Source organism: Scomber japonicus, chromosome 6 (genome assembly GCF_027409825.1).
Source record: "Scomber japonicus isolate fScoJap1 chromosome 6, fScoJap1.pri, whole genome shotgun sequence".
Classification (NCBI taxonomy): Eukaryota; Metazoa; Chordata; class Actinopteri; order Scombriformes; family Scombridae; genus Scomber; species Scomber japonicus.
Genome location: NC_070583.1, coordinates 9831116 through 9859029, shown reverse-complemented (window position 1 = coordinate 9859029; position 27914 = coordinate 9831116). Strand labels below are relative to the sequence as shown.

Here is a 27914-nt window from a genome sequence, read left to right as displayed (position 1 = left end):
TGTTTATTGTTATCACAACAAGGAACTATTAAGCTAGTGACTGGAACTTAAAAGTATGCTTTTATTCCTTTTTTCAATGAGCTGTATTTGAAGATAGTTGGTTGAATTCTTGTGATGGTTCTCAACTGTCAGTGTGCACTATTCTTAAAGAAACTGTTTAGCATTCTGAAACATATGCTTGTTTGCTTTGTTGCTTTGCCTGTACACTAAATTGAAGCTACTGCAAGCAGCTTCAGACCTTATCTAAACACAAACACTGGAAAGACTTACCAGCTAGCATGGCTCTGTGCAAATGTATATACAGTATAGTACATAACTTACCTTGGGAGACAGCTGGATCAGGACATTACGAGATTTTGTGCAAAACCATCTAGTCAGGCCACTCAGTGTCATGAATCCAGCTACCACACAAAGTAGGATGGCAATAAACAGATGGTTCATCCAGTTACCTGCCAAGAATTTTTTGTATCAGTTTCCACGGACGAGTTCTCTGATGGCCCTGTGTAACAAACCATCTGGCCTGTCAGGTGAGCACATAACACAACAACTTGAACTCCAACTAAATCTCCACTCTGACTTATTTGAGTCTGAGACAGATACAATACCACAGATTTAGGGTGAAAATCATTACATAAACACCTTCCTTCTCTCATCCCTCGTTCCATCCTTGGCTTAATAGCACAGTTTGACTCTATTTTTGTCTGTTATGGATGTTTTGATGTGACGTAGGCTTTTATCTTATTTGTGAGCACTTCAGTCACAGAGAGAGCAGCCTTCGAGTCCTAAGCCTTGCCAGATGGAAGGCAATCGGTGTAAGCCTACAGCAGACTGTAAAGATCTAGATGACCTCATCTACAGATTTGAAATGATCCAAAAGTAAACACTGCAAATGAATTGAGAATTGGCAGAGTAGTCTATACTAAGTATCATCTCTGTCTGGCTTCATATTGACCTAATATTAAATGTTGCCTTGTCAAATGTGGCCATGGTTATCCGTTTTCATCTCCTACCCACACTCATCAGATGTGAGATAGCTGTGTTATAGCAAAGGGGTATAATGTAGGAGCTAGATAAGAACACAGACATTAGAAAAAAAGGTCAACTTAACTACTTATACCAGAAAAGAATTTCACAGCATAGAGGCCATAATCCATGTCAGAAAATGAAATGTTTCACTCATGGTTAATTTATTATAGTGACCCAGAAATGGACACGCTCATACTGTGTCTTTTTGCTTAACAAAGCATGTTTACTAGAAAAGCGTGTATGGAAACTTTTCTGCAACCTCTTGCGCGGTGTGTCACATATGATAGCACCTCAAACCAAGATAAGATCTTTTTCTGTGGTTTACCAAAATGGTTTCATGTTTGCATCATTGGAAATGTACTGCACATCATCAAGACAGCTTTCAAAACAGTCAAAACCTTTTGTGCACATTTAAAAAGGTCAGTTCACCGACGTTCTGCACTCGGGTCACATGACACAGGATCAAGCTGCATTCAATGACTGTGAGATGTAGCTGAGAGGTCAGAATAAAGTGTGTAAGTGTACCTTTTAGTTGAGATTATTTTCATGCTTGTCGAGGTCAAAAATTAACCTCCAAAGTTAATTTATTTGTCCAAGTTATTGAAATATGTGATTTCTCAATATAATTGAGGTGAATATAACTTCTTTTGTTTTATGTACTTGCACTATTAAAACTTTTCAATAAAAATTCAAGTGTTTCCACAATTTGTTTTTGTAGATTTTGTCTGTTCCCCTATGCAACATATGACTCAAAACGTTTGCAACTTAAACTAAAGATACCACTAGATACCACTAAGATAATACTGTATGTTTTTATGTAGTTAACAGAGCCTTTAAGAAACTGCTGTATTATATTGTTGACTATTTCACAATGGCATAAAAATGCTTTTAAAAGTTAAATAAAACCTTTAGAAAAAGAAACATTGAAAAGGTTGAGTTCATTCTTGATCTCAAAAATAGAGATTGACAAATGTCTTAACTCAAAGTCCACTTACCAGCTTCTTTCTGGAGCTCTCACATCTCACAGTCGTCTTCATTAGCAGATGGATTTGGCCCAGTTGACGTAGATTGGAAAGAGGTCAAAGCCATTGACCAGGAGCACAACAATTGAGGAAGCAATTCACATCCAACATCAGACCATCTTTGACCACTTGGTGATGCTGCAGTCTCTCAATATGAATCTGCAACTGTTAACCGCTATCTCTACAACTACCCATTGTATGGTTTCAGAAGAATATTTGCATTTATAAATTTATGATGTTACAAAGATATTATGACCTAAGCTAAATGAAACATCAGCAGGTTTATAGTGATTTCCACTACTTTATTCACAGACAGATTTCATAGGCAGACAAAATATACAGATCAAAGTTGAACTAACATGTCATATAATATGCTCCCTTTTAGTAGTATTGACGTTAGTCCAGTCTCTGACTCTGAACTAAGGCTTTAAATGTTGTTTTACAAAACATTCTAACAGTGTTTTCTTATAGATAAACACATGCGAGGGGGGAAAAATGACATCTTAAAATAATTCACAAATGCATTTAGGTGTGCCAAACACATGGAAGAGAAAAGCAGACAACAAATGAAAGAGCATTAGTCTTCACCTCTTTCAATGATGAGGAAATATACAAAAACAAGTGGATGCAGTCTATTGCCCCATAACGTTTACTCCATTGCCTAAACACTGGTACACAAGTGACCAATGTAACCTTCTCCAACTTCTACCATGTGATGCTTTTTAAGCAGAAATGAAAAAAAGCAGAGAGGAGAGCAAGGAAGCGACAAGCAGGCAACAAGGTAAAGATGCAAGCAGGCAACTAGTCATCAGCAGTTACATGTTTACATTACAGAGATCATGAGGAGGGAGAAAAGGGAATAATAGAAATCTATGTGTAATGTTCGCTCAGAAAAACAGGATTTCATGCTTTGCACAGCTGACTGTGTTACCAGAACACTAGACACAAAGTAATCTCCTGAGCAGGAGAAAAAAAAACAAGAGGACAGTCACCTTGACAACACATGGAGACAGTCATCTCCCCCAACAACAGTAACCATCATACAAATCCCCAAAGAGGAGAGCTCTCAAAATTATGATTCATTATTGGCTTAAGGACTTTGCTACATGGAAAATCCTGTGATAGAACTAATAGATTAGTATTGCATCACACTTGGGCGAGAGGAGGGGGGAGGGGGGTATAAATATTACCTGTGGCACAATAGAAAAGAAGGAAGAAAAACAGACAGGTAGTTAAATAAAAAAACTTTTACAAAAAAGGACATCAAATCAAAATCACAAATAAAGTGCAACTCAGACATGATCCACAGGAGGGTGCTACAGTAGCTGGGGAAGTGACTAGAGATGTGCCTTTTTCTGTGACTGGGATGACACGGATAAGCGCCCTTCTTACGCTTCATCGCAGATAACCGTCTCCACCACGAAAGTATTCTCAAAGTGACGGATGTGGTGGCAGTCCTTCGCCTCGCGCTTGTTGATGCCTGCGAGGGAGAGACAAGGGGGGCGACACACAGAGAGAGGATGAGAGATGTTAGTTTGTGCCGTGCTTGCTAAACTTGTGATCACAACAGTTTGCAGCATTAATGCCCTCTATCCCCGACTCCACAAGCCGTCTATAAGGCGACTAACAAGCTTTTTAATCCCCAACTTACGTCTGCGGGAGACTCGACGGTTGAGGCGGTACGTGTCCTTCCCATTGCACAGGCGGTAGATGAACGGTCCCAGCTGACGCATGTTGTGCACTTTGCCGGTCACCACCATCTCTTCATGGAGGATGTAGGTCTGAGGCAAGTATGTTCCCTTCTGCAAGAGGCAAAGAGGTACAGGTGCAAAAACAGCAAGCTCACTGGAACATAACCAACACGAATACCAACACCAGAGCTTCTTTTTTGTTCTTTTGTGCTTTTTCATGACAGTAAAGTCAAATGTGAAAGCCTTAAGCAGTTCATGTCCATGATTGAACTTATGTTACCTTGACGTTGATAAGGAGCTCCCAAAGGTTGCGTGGCGGCATCACTATAGTGGTGTTGAGCTCTATAACGTAGCACTTGTCCAGAGCAATGTCATGGTAGGCGGTCAGTCCCTAGAAACATATGGCAGCCTATTAAAGACACTGGTGCTTAGTTGTTGAACACTCTAATGAGTTCATTTTAGTAGATATTTAACACTGTTCTTCATTGTGTGTTCTCTACACAAGCTAGACATGTCAAAGGTATGTTTCTCTGTGCGTGCGCTCTCACTCTGTGGAAGTCATGGATGATATCAGCAGGGTCGCTGCCTCCGAAGTGAGGCACGGGCACAGTGATCTTCTCATAGTTGTCGGCCAAGTAGATGCTAACATTTTCCTCCAGCTCCTGACGCCCACGCAGCGGGGCGTACATCGAGTCTTCATAGAGCACCCTGCAGTGGAACAAGTTCTCCTCTGGGATCTGCACACACATGCACATCAGCACTGAGATCAACATCCCAGATGGATTTCTCAGAGACAAGTCTGTTTGAAGAATATCTTGTCATTCTGCAGGGATTTGAATTAAAACACTGAAAAGACAGAATCTGTGAAAAAGATCAATCAACTACATTATGGCACACTGTACAGTATAATGACGTGGCCTCTCTTACATGAGGTATGAAGTAGTAGCGATAGACATAGATGGAGGCAAGGACCAGACCGGCCATGAAGACAACCAGGCCAAACGTCAGGCAGCACAGGCCGTTGAGTGGAGACTTCTTGGGCCTGAGAGGAAGGACCAGCTCATCCTCATCCTGGTGCAAACACACAAGAGACAAAGTGCAAATTAAAAGCTTTTTTCTTTTTTTTTTTTTTTACAGAGCTTTGAGCTCAACTTTCAGCTTACTCATCTCCACTGTGACGACGAGCAGCTGAAAATGACCTGAATTAACCTGCTGCTGAAACAGAAGCTTGCATAAAAGTAAATGCCGTATTCCGAGCAGGAACTGGTAGCGGCGAGCCTGGCCAGAGGGAGGGGTGACGGAGCACCCGCTGATGAAAACTTGACTGAGATGGTGAGTAATCTTCCCAGACGCCTCCAGTCTCGCAGCCCATCTGCTAGTGCCACGCGCCCAACCTGTGTTGGCAGGGTGCTACTACACACAGATAGTAACCACTCTCCCTTTAACAAAAATAATGACTAACAGGAGAAGTAGCTCAGTGCTTATTGTGACTGTGCTGCTGAGCTCTGTAAAGAAACAAAGGTTGTTATTCTTAGCTGGAGCGATGAAAGACAAAACGGATAATGATTGCATGCATGAGGAAACAGCTCTTAGAAGAAACTTGAAAGAAAAAAAGGATGACAATCATGTGTGAACCTGCGCCATCAATTTAAAAAGGCAACATGTTGTCCACTTTGATTCACAATATCTGAAGTGTATGCTGCCAATTATCAAGTGTCTCTCCTGCATGTGCATTTATTTTTGTTGGGTATTTGGCTCTTTGAGGGAGCATTTGGAGACAGAAGGGTACATAAGGACAAGGAGACAACTGTCTATGTGCGAACACACACTCCTGCAAGACACAGTTCTTTGTGTTCTCCCACCCTGCTGAGAAAGAGACAGAGAAAGAGAGAGAGAGAGAGAGGGAGAGAGAGAGAGGCTCTTTCACACCAACTGAGAGCGTGACACACCATGAAGCCTGTCTGTCTCCTCTTCAATACATTCGGCACGGCCAGATTTCAAAGTCAGACGGCCACTCCGAGCACTTCTGTAATATTCACTTTATATGCATGCCTGATGTCCTATCTATATTCCAATATATGATTCATCATCATCATCATCGTTGAGGCTGGGGCATGTATCTTTGATAAGGGTTTAGAAGAGCTGGGATGCTGCTACAGCAAAGTTAAGGAGTCTGCTGCTCTGCCTCCTCAGAGCAATCTTGCATCTTGCGTGCGGCTGCAAGCCACACAGCAACCCATCTGCCATTTTGTCAGCCAAAGCTCATGCATTTCTTTGCTTTCTACCTTTTCTTAAGCTGAGGAGTTGCTTCTTTAAACATGCATTTAAGGGAAAACCCGTCAAAGGTCATTGCACACATGAAGCAAAATCCAGCACATTTCCCTTACATTAATAAACTGATTTTTTGCATGTGATCCTTTACACCATAATAAACATGCATTTGCACAGTGTAACAACTTGGATGAAGCCTGCAATGAACGCACACTGGCGCAGAGGAAACAATAACAGCAATGACATGTTTTTAATGGCGACATGCTGTGGAACATCCTCCGGTGCTGATGACTGTGCAGGTGCAGGCTGCCCTGCAGACACAGCAGGCAGACAGAGCCCGGACACAGCAGGCATCACATTACATAAGTGTCATATTCAAGAAGAAGAAAAAAACAATGAGCAGCATTATTCAACTGACAATAAGCGAGCTTGCTCACCATCGGATGAGGAATGAGGATTTCGGTTTTGTCGCCATCGTTTTCTTTTTCCACTTTCTGTCCCGAGACAGACTGGAAGCTGATCTTCACCATGGTGTCTGTGTCTGTTGTCTCTTCTGTCCGTCTGTGTTAAAGACAGCTGCCTACCTTTCTGAAACTGGATCCCCTCACCTCGTCGACGGGCCGCCCTCTTCTCACCGCTGGGCTGCTTCTCTGTCTGTTTTTGTCTTTATCCACCGGAAGTGTACTGTTTTGGATTTTTTTTTTTCAATCAGACCTTAAAGGACCAGTCCGCTGTTTTCTGTTTTGGCTAAATGTTCTTCCTAGGACGGCAAAGTAAAGTCATGAATATTTAATGAGATGAAACCCATGCCAACACTGCCTCTGATTGGCTCTGACCTTAATATTCTTACTTTAACCCAACCGTCTCACTCCTCATGATGAAACCAATCTAACGATGGAAAGCAACGCGTATTAGCTAATCAGAGACAGAGTTGGGCGGGTCATTCCGTCGCCATCCTAAGACAAAAATGGACAAACTCCCATTAAAAAAACAAACACAAATTTCTTTCAGTGTAAAACACCTGAGTGGTCGTTGACTGGAGCACAGGTGAATGGATGAATGCTGTTAATGAACCCTGTTTGATTCATCATAGAACTACCAAAGTATCACTGCTGTTTTAAATGGCTGGTGCTAAACATTAAGGCCAAAAAAAGACATTGCAATGGTTGTGTCTCATGAATGCCTGATTATACTGTGGTTACTGGATTCATTCATTAGTCTTTATCGTCACATTACAAGAACTCTTTGTCACTGTAGAAACGGTGACTTGTCATGGCAAGAAAAGTTCAGGTGAAACTAACATTATTTAATCATCCATGTAGTGTCCAAGTCAGGCCAGAGAGCATTATTGTTACTTTGTTAATGTTTAATGTTGAAGTAGAGCTTGTTTTTTTGTGATGGTAAACTTATTCCAGATTCATAACTATGGTAGAGCAGCAGTGGTGGAATAACTGAGTACATTTACTCAGGCATTAAACTTCAATTTAGACACCACACTGACTTTGCAGATTAACATGTTTCATACACAGCATAAAGAATTTCTCAAATATAATGCATTGATACAGAATTAACTTCCCAACTGTACTTGAATATTGAAGTCAACACCTAGGTTGTCTGGTCCTTTCAAAAGAGCCAATCAGTATAACTTATTTTGATTCTAAAGGACATTCTACTGATAACTTGTACTTAAGGTTACACAAATGTTTAGTGCAAGACTTACCTATACGTGTATTTCTACACTGTGGCACCACCACTTTAAGATTTATGTTAACACATCTGACAGATGAGCTGTTCAATCTGCACACAGGAAGAAAATGACAACAGCTTTATTTTATTCCAAATGTTTTTTTTTTCTTTATTTCAATTGTAGGGCCCAGGCCTTTTGACACTTCTGCAAGCACCCACACGCTCTATGCTGAAACTGGAGTCAAAGTCAGCATACAGCCATATAGCTAAGAGTTCAATTTGACATTTTTAATGTTGTTAAATACTTAGAAAAAAAAAACAATTCCAGTACAACATCTTTAGTACAGCATCATGCACAGCCAGTGGAGGATCATGCATGTTCAATGCGCATGGAGGAACTGTGGCCTATCTGAGTAGTGCCGTCTTCTGCACTGAGATGGTTTCATATTTTGCCTGTTTGAATCTATAAATAAGTCTGGTTACATGGACTGGGTTGTTCACTGCAATTCACAAATACTTTGCTACCCACAATGCTTTACGCTCATAATTGTACTGGAATTATAAACCCTCTGGATAAAAGGCTCAAATATAAGGAGGAAGGGGGGAGGGTAAGAATGATGTGCCGGGCTGCCGATGTCCTGAAAAGCTCACCCCTGAAACACACTCACTCCGGGGCCACGTAAACACTCCCAGGCCACCGGCAACATGGTGAGAATGAAGAAGGATGAAATTGAGGAGTGGGGGGAAACCCCACCCCTAACCCCCCGCTGTCCTCGACTCCAGTTAGATGATGTTGATCGCTCAGCATCTCACAAAGTGCGCAAACACACAGGCTTTAATGTTTTTTTTGTTAATGCTCTCCCGATCTCTTCCCTCTCCCTCCTTCTCCTCCTGCGCTGTTCCATCCACACACCCCCCTGCACATGTTTAGCAGTCTCAAAGATGCTCAAAAATGCAGATGGAGAATAAAAAGAGGATTAACAGATCCAGAGCTAATACCATGACTTTCCTCCGCTGTACAAATTGTTAATATCCTATAGGTTAGCTAAATGTGAGCTGGCCCTTTAAGTTATGTACAAAGAAACCCACCAGCAACCATTTCAGCAGTAAAATGAAATGCAAAAAAACCCAAAACAATGTCACTTAACTTTTTTGTTGTTTCTCTTATGGTTTAGAATGTAATTTGATTACAATTAACCAAAAACGTGATGTTTAAGGTAATATATATAATATATATTCATATGTCAAGGTTAAACAAAAATCTACAAAGCAAAAAAAAAAAAAAAAAAAAAGGCATATGTACATGTTCACCCTATCCCAGAAAACAACAAAGAGACCCAACTCTGGCATTACCGAATTCATACCTTGCATCCCTCCCTCCTTTTTTTCCCCTCGTGTGCTTTAAGTGCTGTGTCGTAACAAAGCACACAGGAGGTAAATGGTTCTGTGATGGCATCTGAGAGCTCGTCCCCACCAAATCAGTAAAAAATGAACCACCGTCGCTTTATAGGATGAAGGCATAAAGATGCAAACTGCAGCGGGTTGCCGTGATGAACGTGCATTTCTGAGTCTGTGGCACTGAACACGGGAGCCAGACTGGGCAGGCCATCACAGACCCGACGCCGGGGTACAGCCATGGATCTGTCACATTTCAAGGCATGCAACAAACACACCAATGTTCAACTCGCTCGTACCATTTCCGTCACAAGTTTGTTTTTTTTAGCTGATATTCTTGCAGTATGTGTGTATGCATGTTTTGTTTTTTTAATGTAATACATATATGCGTGTACACGTGTGTCTTTTGTTCCTCAGTGTGTGCATCTATCAGGAAGTCTGCCTTAGTTTTAATGCACGAATGTCACTACGTTTGATGGACTGTTGTGTCATTAGAATATACCTTACATATTTCAATGTGCAAGAAAGCAGCAGCATCTATTATTTTTCTCTTGTTTCTTTTTGAAGGAGAAAGACTGGAAAAGGAAAAAAAGAAAAAGAAATCAAATGTTCACTGAGGAGAAGAGGAGCTGGCGACTTCCTGATCAGTTGATATGGGTACGTTTGTTTTTCATTTGTTTCCTCGATTTTTGTTCAGAAACCAGAACAGCAGCTGCTGATGGGTCCGTTAAGCAGACGTTGTCTGGATGTTGTTCCAGACATGGTCCTGGTGGCACCCCCCCCTCCCACCTCTGCACCCTGCCTCAGGCCTCCTGGGGGGCAGGCCTCTTGAGGTCCCTGATCTGTTTGACCAGGTATGTCTTTTCGTCATTGAACTGTTCATCCTCCGTTCTGTCGTTCTGGAACTTGCTAAGAAACTCGATGAGTTTGGTCTGGTTCTTCAGCAGGATGTCCAGGATGGGCTGTGTCTTGTTGGGGTTGGCCACAAATACCTAGTAGTGGAGGAAGAAGACAAAATTGTTCATTTGTTAAGATACTGTGTGCCATTTTTGATACTGATCACATCTTTGATACAACTCTAAGGACGTGTGCAGCTAGGGCTGCAACAACGAATCGGTAAAATACGATTATTAAAAATCATTATCGATTCGTTGTGTCGCAAGATTAATGCGTCACTCGCTATGATGCAGAGCAGTCTGGAGGCGGAGGAAACGGTCCGCCCAAAATCTTCTGTGAGAGCAGTTCACACAACATGAAACTAGAAAGTGTGTGCGGCATCCCACAGAGGTCGGCACGGAGCGTGTTTTCTATCACTTTTGTGCGTCATGTCAATGATATAATGTGGATCAATTATCCTCGTTGCAATGTGCTCCCTCATTCTAGTTACTATCAGCTTCTACCTGCTCTCAGAAGTAGGAGATGAGGAGAGCAGCAGGGGAATCTAGCGCACTAGTTTGTATGGTAGCCTAATGACAGAAAAAGTCATTAGACACATGGGCAACGCCCATGCATGTGTGTGTGAGAGAGAGAGAGAAAGATTGAGACATAAAGCTGTAAATGCGGACCTGAAAGACGATATGAATTCTCTATCTGTTGCACATGCACACATTCATTTTTCAATACACAAATAGGTAAATACCACACTCTGACATCCATACCAAACCAGACACATTATTGTATTTTTTTGTGGGTTGTGTGTGAAATCGTTAAGAATACTATAAAATCCGTCTGTACACCACCAAGCTGAACTGGTTTAGACTTTATTCTTGGTTGACACTGCTGGAGGGTAACACTGATTTATAAGTGTGCCCCATTTGTGTGAAACAGGTTCTTTATTACCAATATGTTATAGTTCGCAAAATATAATATAACTCTTTTTAAATGTATATACTAGAACCATCACTAGATGTAGTGTGTACATGTGTAGGTTTTTTGTTAAAGCTATGAGACATCAACATTTAGTTGTTTTGTTTAAATCAATATTTATTATTTAATATTACTTTAACAGCCCAGGGACATCCAAACAGCAAGCTGAGCATTGTCAATTTGAAATAATGTTCTGTTTTTGAATGAAGGGGGTGGAATTCAAAAATTATTTAAATAAAAAAAAAAATCCAGTTCATCGATTAATCGAAAAAATAATCGACCGATTAATCGATTATCAAAATAATCATTAGTTGCAGCCCTAGTTGCAGCAAAGATCTTTTTACTGAGAGCTGTAGGTTAAAATGACTTTAATTTTACAAATATGTGAATTAGCACACCTCAGCACTTCTTGGAGTTCTCTTTGCCTCTAAACACTTCTCTGCCCATCACCTCACAAAAACACACCTTCAACTGTGCTTTGGTTTTTACCTTAAAAACATGGAAAGCCTCAAACTGGATGTTGCGGCTCTTGTCCCGTAGCAGATTCATCATTAGTTTGAGATTCTCAGGCTTGCTGATGTATTTCGTCATAATGGTGAAATTGTGCCGGTCAAGAAGCAACTCTCCCAGTAACTAGATCATTTCAGAGAGAAAAAACAGCAGCTGATATCAATTTCAATTCTTTATGACAGACACATTCCTACAGACTGACAAGTTCACTGCGTAAAGCCTCAATCAGTAATTACTTCTGCCTTCAAAATGCCAAGTGTAATTAGTTTGACCTATAGGTGAAAATGTGCATCTTAACTTAAAATTTTCTTTACTCATAATATATACTCATAATAAATAACAAGCCAAATAGACATCTGGAAGGAGATTCATTCATTTTTGGGTAATACATTTTGACATTAGGGGGCCAGTTTGTTAACTTTAAGTACAGATTATGGCTTCAGTCTATTACATATGTGCAAAAGAGCTAAGTGTATAACATTCAGATTAAGGTAAAAGAAGGCACTAATTATAGTTTAAAAAACAAAAAGGCAAATAAAGAAAACACCAGATATTAAAAGTATACTCTGTGCATCTATGCTCTCATCACTAGATGGCGCTCACAACAAGGCCATGGAGATGGAGTAGTTTTGAGAAACCCAACACTCTTAAGACATGCACCTTAAAATAGCTCTCTGAATAGAGTTGCACTTTCTACATGAAACTTGTTTACTATGGCTCGACCCAGGATCTTACCTTGAGGGACTGCCTTTTAGTCACGTAGTTTTCAGAGTGGAGTAACTTCTCGTATTCACTAAAGAACTAGAGAGAGAGAGAGAGACAGACAGAGAGAGAGAGACAGAGAAAGAAGACAGACAAAGTTGTCAGGGGCGAGAGTCATCGAAACGTGTCAAGTGATGATTCTTCACAATTGGATCTGTTTATTGTATCACAACACAATGACAAGAAAATTAGATTTTCCCTCAGAGACTGACAGCTAATTTGTGTTCGCAGCCTGCAAATGAGGTCCCATGGGGCTGGTTTGAAGCCGTTAGGAAAGAGACTGCCACCGTGCAAAAGTGCCACCGTATTAATTAACATATATCTCATAAAAAGGATATGGCTTTCACGTTTTTAGAAAGAGTCTCAAACACATTCCAATAATAGACCTAGGCTTTATTGCTTTTACTGAAGGTCAGAGTTATCTGTTCTTTCACCTTCAGTGATAAAGATACATCATCTCTTATCTCCATGGACACACCTTAAAAGCTTGAATCATGTGAATCTTTCTCATGTTACACACATAGTGATAAAAGCTGGCTGGGTTTTAGTTAAGTGTGGACTCACTTTGTCATAATGTTGCTCCAGAAACTCTGCGCTCAGTAGCTTGTGTCTTGTGAGGAGGTCCTGGAAAAAGACAGAACAGTAATTCAGACATGATGGTTAGGATTCAGCCTGGTCCCATTTGTCTCCTTTTGGGATACAACAAACTCAGCAAAGGCAGAAATAATCCTTAGAAACTGTGACGCCCCTCCTGCTGTCTTCACAGGCTGCCCTCTGGATATTGGCTGACAGTGGAGGGTCAGCAGTGTAATATGGTTCACCTGAGCCTGCCAAGCTGTAAAAGCTGGTCCATGTGCTCCTGTTCTCTCCCTTTCTCTCTCTCTTTCTCTCTCTCTCCCTTCCTCGTGCCGACATCCATCCTGCATCATCTTCTTTTGGTTTTGCACATTGCTCTAAACACCTTATTGTTTTGTCTTAGCTTTAGCCTGAACCATCAACAAACTACTGCTAAAGGTTTAAATGATAATGACTTAACTATTAAACATAGCAAATAAAATTCTGATTTTAATATTTTTGTCCAAACACAATCAAAACATATTTTTAGTACTTCCAGGTGTGACAGTTGAGTGAGAATACTAAAAGACCTGTGTCATCTGCAAGCTTGTCACTGTTACGCATATTCAACAAGATAAAAGGTTATCTGATACAGTTGTGGACTGTCAGTACCAGAGGCTTCAACTGCAAACACATCCAGTTCAATAATGAGTTTCAGCAGACAGCGGGCCAGTGTTAGCTACCTGCCAGTCGTGACTCATGACAGCTAATGCAGCCAGCCGTCATTTATATTAGTATTTGACTCAAAGCAGTGTTTTATGTGCACATTGTGCTAAGGCAAAAATTCTAATTAATCAAGTAAATTTGAGATATTACCCCAGTCATACTACTAAATACTCTATTAACTATGAATCTCCTATAAACCGATATTTAGTTTTAGTGTTGTAAATATTAAATATTAAATATTTAATATCTGCATGGTCCATTTCTCATCTTATTTTAACCAGAAATTAATTTTAGTGGAACATAAAATATCCTGACAAGGTTTTCACAACAGCCATCACATTAATGACAGCTCAGTGGTGCGTTAAAGTCTCCAATTCACAGTATAAAACTGTATATACACTCTGTGTTTCCCATTATAACAGTTAAATCTTTAGTCTCAAAGTCTGTTTGAATCGTTATAACTACAATATCAGCAGCTGTAGGTACTTGCTGCCACTGCATTGTTCAATTTGCTGTTTGAGCTATCAGGTGAGTGACAACTATTCCCATGTAAACAAACGATCAATAGACAAGTAATAGGGAGCGGGGAAAAAAAATGGGGAGAGTGAGAAGAGATGTCATGAAACTATTAAAAGCACCTCCGCTTATCACTTACAGTGCGTCAGTTATTATTTTTGAAACAACGCTATGGGATTCTTCTGCGAGGTAGTCACCGAGCTTAAAACATAGGGAGTAACAGGTGTTTCAAAGCTTTGCTCACGATAGAATTTACTCTACTCTCATAAACAGAGAGGCTGAGATAACTTACTTTGAAAGTGGCGAATGCGTCTGAGGCGATGTCGAATGTGGACATCTCCACATATCTGAAGAAGTCGTAGAACTGCTCGGACCACAGCGTGATCTTGGCCAGAGGTTCATGTCTGATGCACTCTCTCAACATGATGCCGCAGTTTAGCGCAATCTCTGGAGATTCATACCTGGACAGAACAAGGACATATCATTTTATAGAAGCTACTACACATACATATTAATCTGTTGTTGGCAGAAAATTGGCAAAGTTAGATAAATAAATGAACATGCAAATGGTGTAGCTTCTCTCAAAAAACTGCAATGACAGACACTGGTCATGTAACACTGTGTCATGTGATGTGTGTCTTTGCCATGATGTACTAATACAGGGAGTGGATGTGATGAAGTAACTGTATGTATTATCTTTGATGCCTCTAGTGTGACTGAGGCTCACAGTGGGCTTTTTTTTCAGAAAGCAGTTAAATAACGGTAGGGTTGGCGACATTTTCACTGTTGCAGGTTTGTGCTTCATCACAAAGTTCCTAGCCAAGTCCCCATGTGGTGGTTTAGCATGTACATATACTGCACCTGTGGTACGAGTACAAGGTATATAAATTCCTTTAGGGAAGTTGCTAATTCTTTTAAATACCTGGTTAATGTTTCCAACAATAAGTCTTTAAATAGGTATAGAGAGAGGAGCATGTTCACTGTGTCACATGTGTCTCCTTACCCTTTAAGCAACATGAAGAGTATATTCTGCTGGGTGCAGAGGTACTCCACCGTGGGTGTCCGAGTGCCAATCTGACGCCTCAGGATGTTGTTGAAGATCTGAGCCACATCTTTCTTACCCTGGTGGTAACAAACAGAACACATAAAGGGTTGATAAAGCTGAAGTCATATATAAAATAATACAATACGGAGACAAAACTTCAACAACACACTTATTAAAACTTATTATCAAATCAGGTGCATCCTAGTTAAAAGTGCTAAGATGCTGCTAAAAACTTAAATGAAGACATGTGACATGTTAAACTAGCTGATTAAAGATCATTAGGAAATTACTGGGGGCTTTTTTATGCTAAGCTGAAATTAATTTTAATTTAGTGTTTCAAGAATAGGAAGAGAAAAGATTTCCTCTTCAGATAATGATGGATATTGAAAAATAACTAATAAAAGAACAAAATGTCCAACAAATCAAAAAACATAAACCAAATGTGCTCATAAACACCTAATATATCTTGCTTCATTTCTATATTATTATGATACAGTCTTGTGATTGACAATTCGTTACCGTTTCTCTTTTCTTTCAAACAGAGAGAGAGAGGATGAGAGTGGGTAAAAGAGGAAGAGAGAGATCACACAACACAGTGAGTCATGCTGTAACAGGGTGAGTCAGGGAAGTCCACGGCAGCGGTTACCACACAGCACCAGTCTGACATACTGCAGCGAGACATGAATTTACCCACATATCAACATGAGCGGGTTTGTCACAAACATCCAACCGTCCTTTGCATCTATGTGTGCACTTCAAAGAGCGTGTGCACCTTTCTTTCAAGTTCGTCAGACACATTGTTTCCGTCTGGATATGTGCCGCAGATTAACTCCAACTACTTCACTGCACGCCTAATTAGTGTTAAATGTCTGCCACTACATTACCTAACAGACACATTATTAAGTCTTACCTCAAAGTCAATGAGCTGCAGGTCCGCTACCAGGGTGCTGAGCAGGCCGCTGTTGTAGAGCTCCTGGGCAAGCTGGGCCACTGCTTCTGTCTGGGGCTCTTTCTCATTAGTCCCATACAGGATTTCCTTCATGGCCACCAAGCTCTTTGACACCTCCTCTGTGGCCTGAATACACACACACAAAAATAGCCAGTCATGATGTATCCTGGCATTTTCTGTGGCGATTTATCCCTTATTAGAAGAGAAGAAAACGTCAAATTTTGTAAGATTCAACCTACCTTCTCCGCCTTTTTGTCCGAGATGTCATGCTTCTCGAGCACCGTCATGCTGTCCTTAAGGTTCTTGACGATGTCCGCCGGCGACTTGTGGGACTTGCCAAAGGGGAAAGGCATGGCGGAGGGTTACCACGAGCAACCAGGCAGCTGACTGTCCACCTGAGGGATGGAAATGTTGAACTGGATCAGAGCCACTTAAAAGACAGAGGAATGTAAATGTTGTCATATAAAAAATTAACTGCTAACTGATGATCTGCCACTTCCAGACTGTATCTATGTAATACTCAGCTCACACTAATGAGGTTTGGAAAGTTACAGTAAAGTGCAGAAGTAGGTGGTGTCACAGGTAATGAAGGTGATAAGACATAATATAGCCTGTGACTTGCAAGTGAGTCATACTCAGCAGTCATGCCGACATAACAACGATAGCATGCAAGCGTGGATGAAGGCTGACAAAACTGATTTAAGAATGATAACAGAACACACAAGACAACACATATTATCACTACAGTGTGAAGCTTCATCAAAGAACCTCTACAAAACAAGAGTGTACAGGTTTATATAAACTGCGTGTATGTCTGAGTGATGTCTGTTATAGGACTCATTGTTTTAGAGCCGCCTGATATTGGCCTATCAAAAATATATATTGTATGGGTGATTATGCTGTCCGATATGTGCCAATATTTTTAAAAGATATATAAAAAGCATTAAATATGTTTGTCACAAGTGTTTGATAACCACATTTAAGGAATCACTTCAAAAAATGTGTATATTTTTCAATATACACAAACAGCTGATTTTTCAATATTGGAATTTTTTCAATCCCTTATATCAGTATTGGCCCTAAATATCCAGTATCAGCCAGGCCCTACTATTTTTTAATAGTACAATATAAAAAAGGAACCATGAGGGCATTTTATACATATTTAACAATGCAGATTAATTTAAACGCCACGCTCTTTTCTCACTGAACTCTCACTTCACACCATTTTCCTACTTGTGACTCACTGCTAATGGGGTGAGTATCGTGTCAGGCCTCACGTAGTTTCCATCAGTTTATCTTCCATCTTTAAGACCTTATGCTATTCTTGCTCTGGTGTGGTTATCTGGAGCAAAGCTGGCTCCAAGACAAGTGCACTCCAAGTATGTACCCATTTCTGGTCTCAGATTAAAATACAAACCCATCGGAGGAAAGCAGATTTATTTTTATGACCTCTGACCATCATATCTAGATCTGACCTTTACTGTGTCACTGAACAGTGTGTAATCTGGTGTGGACTTGTGGTCATTGTCAGTGAATGATTAACCGTGCAATGTTTACAGTGACATAGACCTGCATATGCCATGACATGCTATAGTCTCAAGACCTTTTGTTTGACCTGCTCCCTGAACTGTGACTAACATATGTAAGTAAACACATCCTCATATTACTAATCATACTATACTCTCTTATATTAATTGGGTTAAAAAACAGAACAACCATCTTAAAGTGTGATCTTGAAACCCCTGACAAAACTGAATGGGGAATGCAGCTGACAGATGTGACAACCATATCTCACAGCTGCTCATTTAACTGGGTCAGTTAACAAGGACCCTTATCTATACCATTGCCTGACCCACCCATCCACCTTAGATACACCACAAGGCAAAAGCCAAAGTTTTTTCTGAGCAGATAAGTAGGCTAACTGGAGTGTTAGCAACATGGCAGACTACATGTACTTCTTTTGATCAAAGGGTGGATTATCCTAAGTGACTACATAACCTATTCCAAGAAGCCACATGACATCATTTCAAAATATCAATCAAATCTCACAACAATCTCTTACATCTTAAGCAAGCTGCTGCTGGTTCACACCCTTGTTTCCACTGTAGTGCTAAAGGTCTGCCATAAAAATTAAAATAAAACACTTGTCATTTAGTCACTTGAGAGAAACACATCAAACATTTAGACGCTCTAGTCTGACAGTCTGCCACTGACCTGTTATCTTGCGAGGATCTCTAACCTCTGAACCTAAACCTTGGAGCAGTCACAGTCTTTCTGTTCTGCTTTGACGGGGAGTCCACATTTAGAAAGCAATGCTGTAGCCAGGAATATAAACCAAGGGGCATCGAAGTGGGAGGGTGCAGTCCACCTTTCATATATGATGTGTCATGTGTGACTGCGCTGAAACACAAAACCTGTCCCCGGTATGACTGGCGAGTCGGGCTGTGCTTACTTGCTTGCTTGCTTGCATCTCCCATTAATCTTAGACACACCTCAACTTCGCCAGGTGGCCAAATCCGTCTTTTCGCACAGGTTAATGCTCGTTACTGTAGGCAACAGAGTCCGCTTCACGGTCTGTGACGCAAATAGCAAAGCAACACATATGGCAGGTTGAAAATCAGCTGCTAACCCTCATCTTGATGCTAGGCCAACAAACGTCAGCAGTGTTTTCGTGCCTCACTTATCAACACAATGACCCATCATTGCCTAAAAGACAGAAAGCAAGTCCACCTCCCTTTCTTCTTCTTCCTTCTCCACCTCACTCAATCTCTCACTCAGAAGAAATTACTGTCATGCTAGCCAAAGCAGACTTCACCTATCCAAGATGACAATTATTGGAGCCTGAAGTATTGTTACCCAGAGAACAACAAAAACAAACAAAACAGTGTCTGAGGACCCATCAAACGTCACCCCCACCCTTCAGCCCAGACAGCCGCGGATACTATTATTTGACAGCAAGCTAGACGCCGCTGCGAGCAGCTAGTTGAAGCTAGTCAGGGCAACGAGCATATTTGCAAGTGTCAAAACACACTACAATGACCTCTCTACTAACTGTCACAACTAGCACAATCTTAAAATTTAAAATCAAATAAAAAAAACCTCGAGCAAGTTGAGAGCCTGCGGCGCAGTAAGCTGGCCAACATGAAGCTGGCAGGGAGCACCGCCCCTCTGTGTTATATCCATGCCTGGTTTGTGATGGTGTGAAGCCTGCCAACTTTGCGCAATGCTAACAAAATGGATACGTGCTCGCTGACTTATTATGTGTCTCGCAAATGCAAACCACCTTTAACGTCAAGCTGTAATAATATATATGATTTGGCTATCGTTACATTAACTTGACAGCTTCCTATTTGTGTTTATAAGCTAACGCGGCCTATATTTCAATCAGTGTCTGCCTAACAACACTGCTGTTGCTGCTGGCTTGTTAAAAGTGTGTGTGTTGTCGGCACACAGGAGGCCTCGAGAGGGCCTAATGCTTCCACACAATTTAAACTGCTTTCGCTTATTTTATAATAGCTATTAAGTGTTGGACGTGCATTTATGATAGCTACTTAGTAACGTATCTAATATATGTAACAGGAGTTAGCTCGCTTAGCATACCCAGGCCTGGCAGCGGCTCCCCGCGCTAGCCTGCACACTCAGAGCCATGTCTGACTTTAGCACATCATCAACACCAGGCTCTCTTCTGCTAAAACGTTTCTACTTACTGATATTCCCATCAAGCTAACGGTACCAAATATAGCAAACCTAGCTTCAATAGCCTTACAGAAAATAGCCTTGCATTACAATGCTTGCAAATATGAATTCATAATAACGTTACATAGAGCATAATACCTTGTGAACGGCGTTTCTACTCGTTTCCCCCCGATTTGTCAAGATGGCAAAAAGGCAACTCAGGTGCACCTTTGAACAGAAAGTGCTTTGTTTTCTTTGCTCGTCGTCTCCCCGTGTTTGTACTATAGTTAATGTGCGGATGTGTTTCCTAGTTCCTCCTCTGAGTCCGACTGGTAACGTTAGCAGCACAGTTGTTGTCACTGTTAGCAGCGTCTACCGCCTCCTCTGGCCGTCTGGTGTCATGGCAACAATGGTTTCACGTTACGTCACTGGAGCAGAGCCACAGCGTGGCCACAGGGTGCTGCTCACATACAGCCTAATTTGATTTTAAGTGGGCCAGACCAGTAAAATCACTGAATAAATTACCTATAAATAGTACATAATATTTATGTAATACATTATAACTGTACTTTCTACTATAGTAAATACCCTGTCCTGTAAGTACCCTGGTAAGAGATACATAAATGTCTCCAAGCCCAATGAGGCAAATTTGCCCTTCAAATCTGAATCACATTGCAAGTCATTTATCTCAAGCTGGATGTTCATGGGCTGATCAGAAGCCTTGACTGTGAATGGCGAGTGAAAATAAGGGATACAAGCAGTGCATTTTATTTAAAAACTGGAATTACTTTTCTACAATTGTCATATTTTGCAAATAACAGAAATAAAGAATGCAAAATCAACAGTTGTCTTTCAACAGTGGCTCAGTAATACAGAGTACAATGATGAATCATTGAGACATGAAACTTTTACGTGAGTCTGATATCTGCTTTTTTCTTTTTGTATCATACATCTCATTTTAATATCACTCAACACACAGTAGAAAAATACAATCAAGTAACAATCAAGTAATGGGCTACAACTGAGTTTGGACCACAGCACAACTCCAAATGTTTTGGCTAGTACACCAGCACATTGGATATCAAATAAAAGAAATAGCCTCATTTACAAAATGTTTATATGTATGCACAGATTTTTGAGCTGAACACACTTTGGGGTGATGACACTGCTGCAATTACATCCCCCAAGACCTTCATTTCAAATTGAGTACAGATCCAACCCAAAACAACTGTGTCCCCATCCAAATGTAGACTGTACCTTATCTTTCACTGTAACACAGGCTATATGAAAATAAATTGACATATGTGTGCATCTATTGGTTTCAATAGAGGTTTCATTTAACAACTGAGCTAACTAAATCATTATCATGATCATGACACAATATCATTATTACAGAAATGTGCATCCTCTCCTTAAACTCTCCTCAATTTGACCACCTTGTTAAATATGCAAAGAATTGGGTTGAAGCCCAGCATTATTGCAGGGAGAAGTACACAGAACTGGTTACCATAAACAGTGAGGAAGACATAGTCAGACTGAGTCACATGTTAGGAGATCACAGTGTCTGGATAGGTCTTTATGGTTCCATTGACAACTGGAAGTGGTCTCTGGAAAGGAAGGGATTTTACTGAGGAAAAGAGGCTGAGCCCAGGTTGTGGTACAGATCTGAGCCAAATGATTTCAATGGAGAGTTTGTCTGTGCTGACTTGAGTCCCATCAGCGCATGGTCGGATTATGATTGCTATGGAAAACGCCCATTCATCTGCTACAATGGTAAGAAAAGTAACAATAAAATGAGTCAAGCACAGTAAACATTATGGTCATCATTATTATCCTTAAGAGTTAATAGTGAAGCAAGTAAACAATAATAATAATAACAGTAATAATAATGATGATGATGCCAAAGACATAATCATCTATATTATAGAGCAAAAATTGTACATATGCTTCAAGCTCGCCACAGTCGTCATCTGAAACCATCAAAACACACAGCTACCAATTGAGACATGGTGTGGCAGACGATCTAATCGACACACTGGCTCCAAGAACTTTGCTTGCAGACGTAGAAAACGAACGTCTTCAGGGTGAAACGGGTCGAGTCAAGCGGCTCTCTGACCTACACTTGTGTGATTGCAACCAAAACAGAATTGTGGGATATTGGAGACATCTTCACAGAGGTGGTGCAGGGGAGCTCTGACGACAGCGCCTCTGAAAATGAAGGCTAACAAAACAAAATGGATCAGGTGGAGAAGGCTTGTGTAAATATCAAGTGGGAAACCCGGTGCACAGATCTTGAACATGAAAACAATTCTGCTGGTGTAAACTATACCCACAGGGGCCCAAAGTTACAGTTGAGCTGTTCTTAGAAAAGGGAAAGCTTGGGGCTATGAGGAGGGGTGCATCACTGTCATTGAGACTGACCCAGAACGGACATGCTAAACACAACAAACTTAAGAATGATGGAGTCATGAAAAGAAGTGCTGTTCAAGCTAAAATGAGGAAACAGGACACTGACTGGGAGAAGTACCTCATCTCGTGCTACACTCAAAGTAAGAAGTAATCCACAAAGCAGAGAATGTGCATAGTTTTGCCTCAGCCAACTAAACGTCACACTTGAATTACAAAAGGCAAACGTGCTGTGTAACAGTGATTCAATGATTCTTAAAGAGCTTTAAATTGATCATCTAATTTAGTTTGATCATCTGTGTACAAACACACACACAGTGGACTTCTAGTAAAGGTTTCACATTGACAAACTGCTGTGATTGGCACTTTGCAGTACAAGGATAATTCAAGGATATTTAAAACAAAATAAAATAAAACTGAAGGTATTGACTGTAGATTGTGTCAGCTGGCGTGTGTATTTCTGTGTCTTGTATTGCAGTTCATAACGACAAATTGAAGCCTGGTAAATACAAGTGTAAAACTGTACTGTCAAGATAGTTTTGTATGCCTTTGGCCAGTTCAGTCAGATTACCTGCCCTCTACTACTGCCTTGTGATACTTGGTCTGTATGCCACAAATGTTTTTTTTGTGATTAACCCTCTGAATCCCATGCAGTTTCTGGTCGTTTTTTGCTTCTGTCACGTTTACTCACTGTTCATTCAGGTACCCTCGGAAACTTGAGAATCTGTCGATTACACAAGTTTTTTCAGTTTTTGAATTGGCCAAATGGTTTGTAAATGCCAGTCATTTAAAAATAAGTGGTATTTTGATCCCACCGGTGGGATTTGGGATTCAGAGGGTCAGATGCTCAGCGGATAAATTCATTCAGAAACTGGTGTGAGAGTCAACCAGATAAAACCATAGGTTCATGTGTGACAATAAAGAACAGTAAATTGACTTTGAGGCCTTGAACAGCAATGGTTTTGTCTGCACTGATGAGTCATGATCTACACAGTTAAGTTCTGAAAAGTCAGTATTCAAATATGATTGTGGCATGGCTTTCAATTTTACGGTTGACCACATAAACATAATATGAATCTGATATTTCTAAGATGATAGTGTGTCAAAGTGGATGGTGAAGGTGATGCTGAGAAAATCTGATCCCTCAGTGGACCTGGAAGAGATGCAAGACACCATCTTGAAGCAGCTAACGAATGATGTTGAATATAATGAAAAAATATTATTTGCATTTTGATAAGCCTTTTTTTTACACTCAAAGCTGTTTTTTTGGTTGTACTGTATACAGCAGTACAGTATGAGAGATATTGATCATTTTCTTCCCACATTGTATAGAACACTACAGCAGACACTACATTTTAGATCGTGACTTTAGGTTTGATAGGCACTATAGTCAAAATGAGCTTCTTTCAGTTAAGACTATTAGCAAAAGTAAAGGCTTAACTCCCCAGACATGATTTCGAGAGTTATTCATACCTTTTTTACATCACGCTTAGACTACTGTAATTCTTTGTTTGTTGGTCTCTGTTCCAAAGGTTTGAAACAGTGAAGTTCTATAATGCAGAATTACAGCCACCACAGGCATCTGGTCAAGGATGAAGGAGACAGTAGAAGTATCATTTGCAACCTTGAATCTCCATTCGTCATTGGTGGAGTGTAGAATAAAACATAATAATAAACTTGAACTAGAAACTTGTCCATATTAGGGAGCCTGAATCACTACAAAATGTCTCCACTAGGTGGCACACTAAAACCAAATTAAATTATTTTTAAATTACTGCTTTACTAAATAATCTAATGCAATCCCCTGAAACTGTAACATGTTATAACAAACTATTCATCCAGATGACACAGAAATGGGTATAGAAGTAAACATTGTCAAAATTACAGACACAAATATAGCTACCTCTAGGCTATAGGTTACAACTCTATCATCCTAAAAATGTGGTCCTTAGCAATATAGTGGGTTAACAAATGCAGTATCTACCAATCACCAATTACTTAACAACAATAACTTATGTTAGTATACAGATATATAATAGACCTAACAAACGTACTTTGTTGCGTCTACGTGTAGCGGTTGTGTACTCTATCTCTGCTGCGTTGTGTTATGGAAGAAGCACCACCACCGTCACTTTCGGCATCAACCTGCCATTTATTCTGATGATAAAAGGAGTGATATCCCAGTCAGTCTCTCACATGGACTTCTCAAAAATGCTAAAATAAAATAACATAAAATAAGGTACGTTTGACTTGGTGCTAGCTAGCAGCTACTTACATACAGAGCTTGACTAGCAAACCACCGATAACGTGGTGCACTCAACACCCTGACTTAAACAATTCAAAACACTGGTAATATACAGTATTTTCCCCAGTAAATTAGGGCTTAAGTCATCATGTAAGATACAGAAACACACTTTTAGCCATAAAAAAAGTTAATATCTCTATTTTTACGGAGCTGACGGCATTCACAGACTGTTACCTGAGTTCAGGGCGCACCCCCCACCCCCAAGTCTGCAGGGCCCAGCAGAGGGCGCTGCACTCATATTACTCACATAGTCTCTGTGGTAATAGCCATTATTCTTATGCAGAGAAAACTAATAATAAAATACATAACACAATAGGAAATGGACAAATGGACAATAATAAATTAAAATCAGTGCAAATATTAAAAACAGGACAGTTAGAAATGGCAAGTGGAATCACTAACTCCATTACATACGCACACTCAGAACTGTAATAATTCCGGCTCAACCACTTAGCTTTTTATAGCTTTCACTAAGCACCGCCCCAAAATACCCCTCTAGGATACCGATCCCCGATTGGTCAACAGGACACACACCAAACCCTTCACATAAAGCAATACTGAACATTAAAGGGAACATACCCCTCACCTTTAATTGGGCATGTTCAACAGTCTCGGCCAGTCAGCACTGCTCTGTTTACAGGATGTCCAAAATAGTCTCAAAAATAGTTTTGCTTAACTTCAGCTGAGCTTCGATGTGGTAGTTATTGTCACACTACAAGGCTGTTTTCACATATTCAAGTGTGCTGTTCTTGAGTCTGAATTGAATGCATAGAGCACAGAGAAGATTTTGTGACATCACGCCAATTATTGTCCCATAATGGACTTTTCAGTGAAGTGGGAACTATCTTGTGCCTAGCAGGAAACAGTTTAATGAAAGATATTTGCATATTCATAGATTTTTGATGAGGGAATAGTAGAAGTAGAGGAACATTTTTAACAAGTTCATTAAAGTTTGTTGTGGTAAAATAACCCTTCAAAGTGGTGTTTTTGACAGCACTGATGACAACAGAATGAAAAAGACTGACATTTGGGGTTAAGTAGTTCATGGCGTTTCCAATGGCAACAACTACAAAGAGAAAGTTGACACCTACACCTGGCTACAGCACTGGTCAGCACTGGTCACCTGCCAGAGTCTCCGACCACCTCCTCCTCCTCTTCCTCCTCTTCCCCTCGGGCCGGACTGTCCACCCTCTTTGGGGGTTATTACTCTCCTCATGCTGATTAGGTTTGGATGAATAGCCACCTTTGTTCGCCTCTGGTTCCCACGACCCGGCATTCGCCTGGCAGTCGCGTGGCTCTAAAACAGGGGCCCCCGCTTTAAGGGACCCAAAGGTGGGGGGACATCTGGTCAATCTGACATCTGCTCGCTAACAGTTAACAGCAGATGTCTGACACTTGAAAACACGAAGTGTGATCAAAGACAGCTAAATACGTTGCAAGATGTGCTCCTTCAGGCAGCAGCCGACACGTCCTTCTCTTTCCAAAAGAGAAGAGATGTGTGCTGTCTGTGTCAGTCTCTCCTGCTGGGCAATAGTGGTGTTATTATTACGATAAATGGGCCAAATAGACCTTAGGAATAAGGAGTAATAGCTGATAAAAAAATAATAATAATTAGGCCTAGAGATTAATGTCTTTAAAACGGATCTCATCTTCCATACAGGCAAACATAGTCAGATTCTCTGGTGATTTGTCAGTCTATTGTGTCTTCCTGTGTGCTTTGAAGAAATAGGTTTGGCCTTTTTGCAGGTATTGTAACGTTGCTCCTGAAAAGAATGGGCGAGGGGCTCTCGGGAGTAAAGCACGGTAACTGCACACTCTTGTTCATTCCTGGGAGAAGAGGAAACTGCAGTTTTTTGTTGGGTGGAGGCTGAGGAGGGAGGGTAGCGCATGGTTTCAGGCTGGACATCTGTCGCTTGTGAGTTTTTTTTTTCTAGGCCGGGTCCCTCGGTTATTGAATGGAGCCAGTGACCTGTCAGTCTTGACTGATGGGACCCCGTGTGTGGGAAAATCCAGCAGCCAAAGAGTTGGAGCATTCACATGCTAATTGCGCTCTATAAATACGAGGGCCGCGCAGCGCCGAGGGCCCTAGAGACGCGCTGAGATCCAGAGGAGAAGAGACACAAGCGCACTGCAGACACCCAAGAAAGAAAACAAAAACATGACTGCTTCATCTATGGCTCACAATGTGGGAAAACATCCCAGTGCCAAGGAGGAGAGAAAGGTATTTTACTTTTGGATATACTACGGATGATTCTCTTTTATTTTTTAAGATAAATTCATCATCCTCTACACTCCAGTATGTGCCTCGCCATCTTGACTTCCGTTAACTGAGCATTATTTCTTTCTCTTTTTTTACTCTTAATAGATGAGAAAGCCGCTTATCGAGAGGAAACGACGGGAGAGGATAAACAATTGTTTGGATCAGCTGAAAGAAACTGTGATCGGAGCGTTCAGACTTGATGTGAGTATTCCCTCACGTGTCTCATCCCCTCTGAAAGTAAACAATGAAGGCTGAATCAGCTTAATTTAACAAAAAATGCTCCTCTTTCAACAGCAATCCAAACTGGAGAAAGCCGATATTCTAGAAATGACAGTGAAGCACCTGCAAAACATCCAGAGCAATAATCTTCACGGTAAGGAACATGGCTCTGTGTACATGTGAGTTACATAGCCTACTGGAGGTATCTAACGCAGGATCGAATTTATTTATAGTCTGAATTTAGCTAGATCATACTGGCTGTTATCTAAATAACCTAATAATTCGGGGTCAAAGTTGGATTCATTATCTAATGAATGCCTAAAGATCCTTCACATGGAAAAGTTTGAGATCCCTTGAGCAAAGATGACACATGGCAGCAGAGGGCAGCATCAGCATGTACATGTATCATTATGTCATGAGTGTGTAAATGTGATCAGCTGTAAGTTGATTGTTAGATGAGTGTTTGTGGACAAATTGTTTTTAATAGTTCAGTCAGTGTATATATTTGTTGGTCAGTTGTGGAAGATTATGTGGTACTGCGCAGCTTCCTGTTTGGAAACAGCATTATTTGCTGCTGGCTTGCTGGGTGCAGGTTGTGAATTCACCACCAGAGGTTGCTATGACACATGTAACCTCACTCCTCTCTTTCTCCCTTCAGACCCCACATTAGGCGTGGAGGCCCAACAGAAATACAGCACAGGGTACATTCAATGCATGCACGAGGTGCACAACATGCTCCTCACCTGTGAGTGGATGGACAAAACTCTCGGCTCCCGCCTGCTCAACCACCTCCTGAAGTCCCTGCCCAGGTCCACCTACGAGCGCCCTCTCCAGGCCACACCCAGACATGATGTCCCTCCTCCAGCCAGCCAAGCCACGGCACTCCCCAGCACACCCCTCAGAGGGGACCCTTTGCCCTGTAGGCAGCTGCAGACAGAGGGCCCCACCTGCCACGTGACTGGACGTCAGGAGAGAGCGGCGCTTCACAGCTCCCACCTGGGGATGCTGGAAATGTGGAGGCCCTGGTGA

At 41.0% G+C, this 27914-nt stretch overlaps 3 protein-coding genes across 3 annotated transcripts; 1 reads left to right on the top strand and 2 right to left on the bottom strand.

Annotated features, from left to right (window-relative positions):
* Window positions 1–2335: 2335 nt before the first annotated feature.
* itm2ca (integral membrane protein 2Ca) lies at window positions 2336–6651 on the bottom strand. Its single transcript, XM_053321139.1, has 6 exons — window positions 6448–6651; window positions 4667–4810; window positions 4288–4476; window positions 4020–4130; window positions 3700–3850; window positions 2336–3528 (listed from the first exon to the last, which is right to left on the bottom strand). The coding sequence occupies exons 1-6, from the start codon at window positions 6538–6540 to the stop codon at window positions 3437–3439; spliced, it is 780 nt and encodes a 259-aa protein (XP_053177114.1). The 5' UTR covers window positions 6541–6651; the 3' UTR covers window positions 2336–3436.
* A 1188-nt stretch (window positions 6652–7839) lies between these two features.
* On the bottom strand, window positions 7840–20017 carry cab39 (calcium binding protein 39). Its single transcript, XM_053321165.1, has 9 exons — window positions 19855–20017; window positions 16260–16415; window positions 15982–16146; window positions 15030–15148; window positions 14319–14487; window positions 12794–12853; window positions 12203–12268; window positions 11447–11590; window positions 7840–10083 (listed from the first exon to the last, which is right to left on the bottom strand). The coding sequence occupies exons 2-9, from the start codon at window positions 16371–16373 to the stop codon at window positions 9895–9897; spliced, it is 1026 nt and encodes a 341-aa protein (XP_053177140.1). The 5' UTR covers window positions 16374–16415; window positions 19855–20017; the 3' UTR covers window positions 7840–9894.
* A 6547-nt stretch (window positions 20018–26564) lies between these two features.
* Window positions 26565–27914, top strand: her8.2 (hairy-related 8.2). Its single transcript, XM_053321169.1, has 4 exons — window positions 26565–26627; window positions 26772–26867; window positions 26961–27039; window positions 27544–27914. The coding sequence occupies exons 1-4, from the start codon at window positions 26565–26567 to the stop codon at window positions 27912–27914; spliced, it is 609 nt and encodes a 202-aa protein (XP_053177144.1).

Excerpts from the sequence above, each read along its gene's own strand:
- itm2ca (XM_053321139.1), bottom strand. The coding sequence starts at position 6,540 with ATGGTGAAGATCAGCTTCCAGTCTGTCTCGGGACAGAAAGTGGAAAAA. Across the intron at positions 4,811-6,447 it reads TCCTCATTCCTCATCCGATG|GATGAGGATGAGCTGGTCCT; the intron begins GTGAGCAAGCTC and ends TGTTTGCACCAG. Across the intron at positions 3,851-4,019 it reads AGCTCCTTATCAACGTCAAG|AAGGGAACATACTTGCCTCA; the intron begins GTAACATAAGTT and ends TGCCTCTTGCAG.
- cab39 (XM_053321165.1), bottom strand. The coding sequence starts at position 16,373 with ATGCCTTTCCCCTTTGGCAAGTCCCACAAGTCGCCGGCGGACATCGTC. Across the intron at positions 16,147-16,259 it reads CGGACAAAAAGGCGGAGAAG|GCCACAGAGGAGGTGTCAAA; the intron begins GTAGGTTGAATC and ends GTGTGTATTCAG. Across the intron at positions 10,084-11,446 it reads AGGCTTTCCATGTTTTTAAG|GTATTTGTGGCCAACCCCAA; the intron begins GTAAAAACCAAA and ends CTCCACTACTAG.
- her8.2 (XM_053321169.1), top strand. The coding sequence starts at position 26,565 with ATGACTGCTTCATCTATGGCTCACAATGTGGGAAAACATCCCAGTGCC. Across the intron at positions 26,628-26,771 it reads GTGCCAAGGAGGAGAGAAAG|ATGAGAAAGCCGCTTATCGA; the intron begins GTATTTTACTTT and ends TACTCTTAATAG. Across the intron at positions 26,868-26,960 it reads TCGGAGCGTTCAGACTTGAT|CAATCCAAACTGGAGAAAGC; the intron begins GTGAGTATTCCC and ends CTCTTTCAACAG.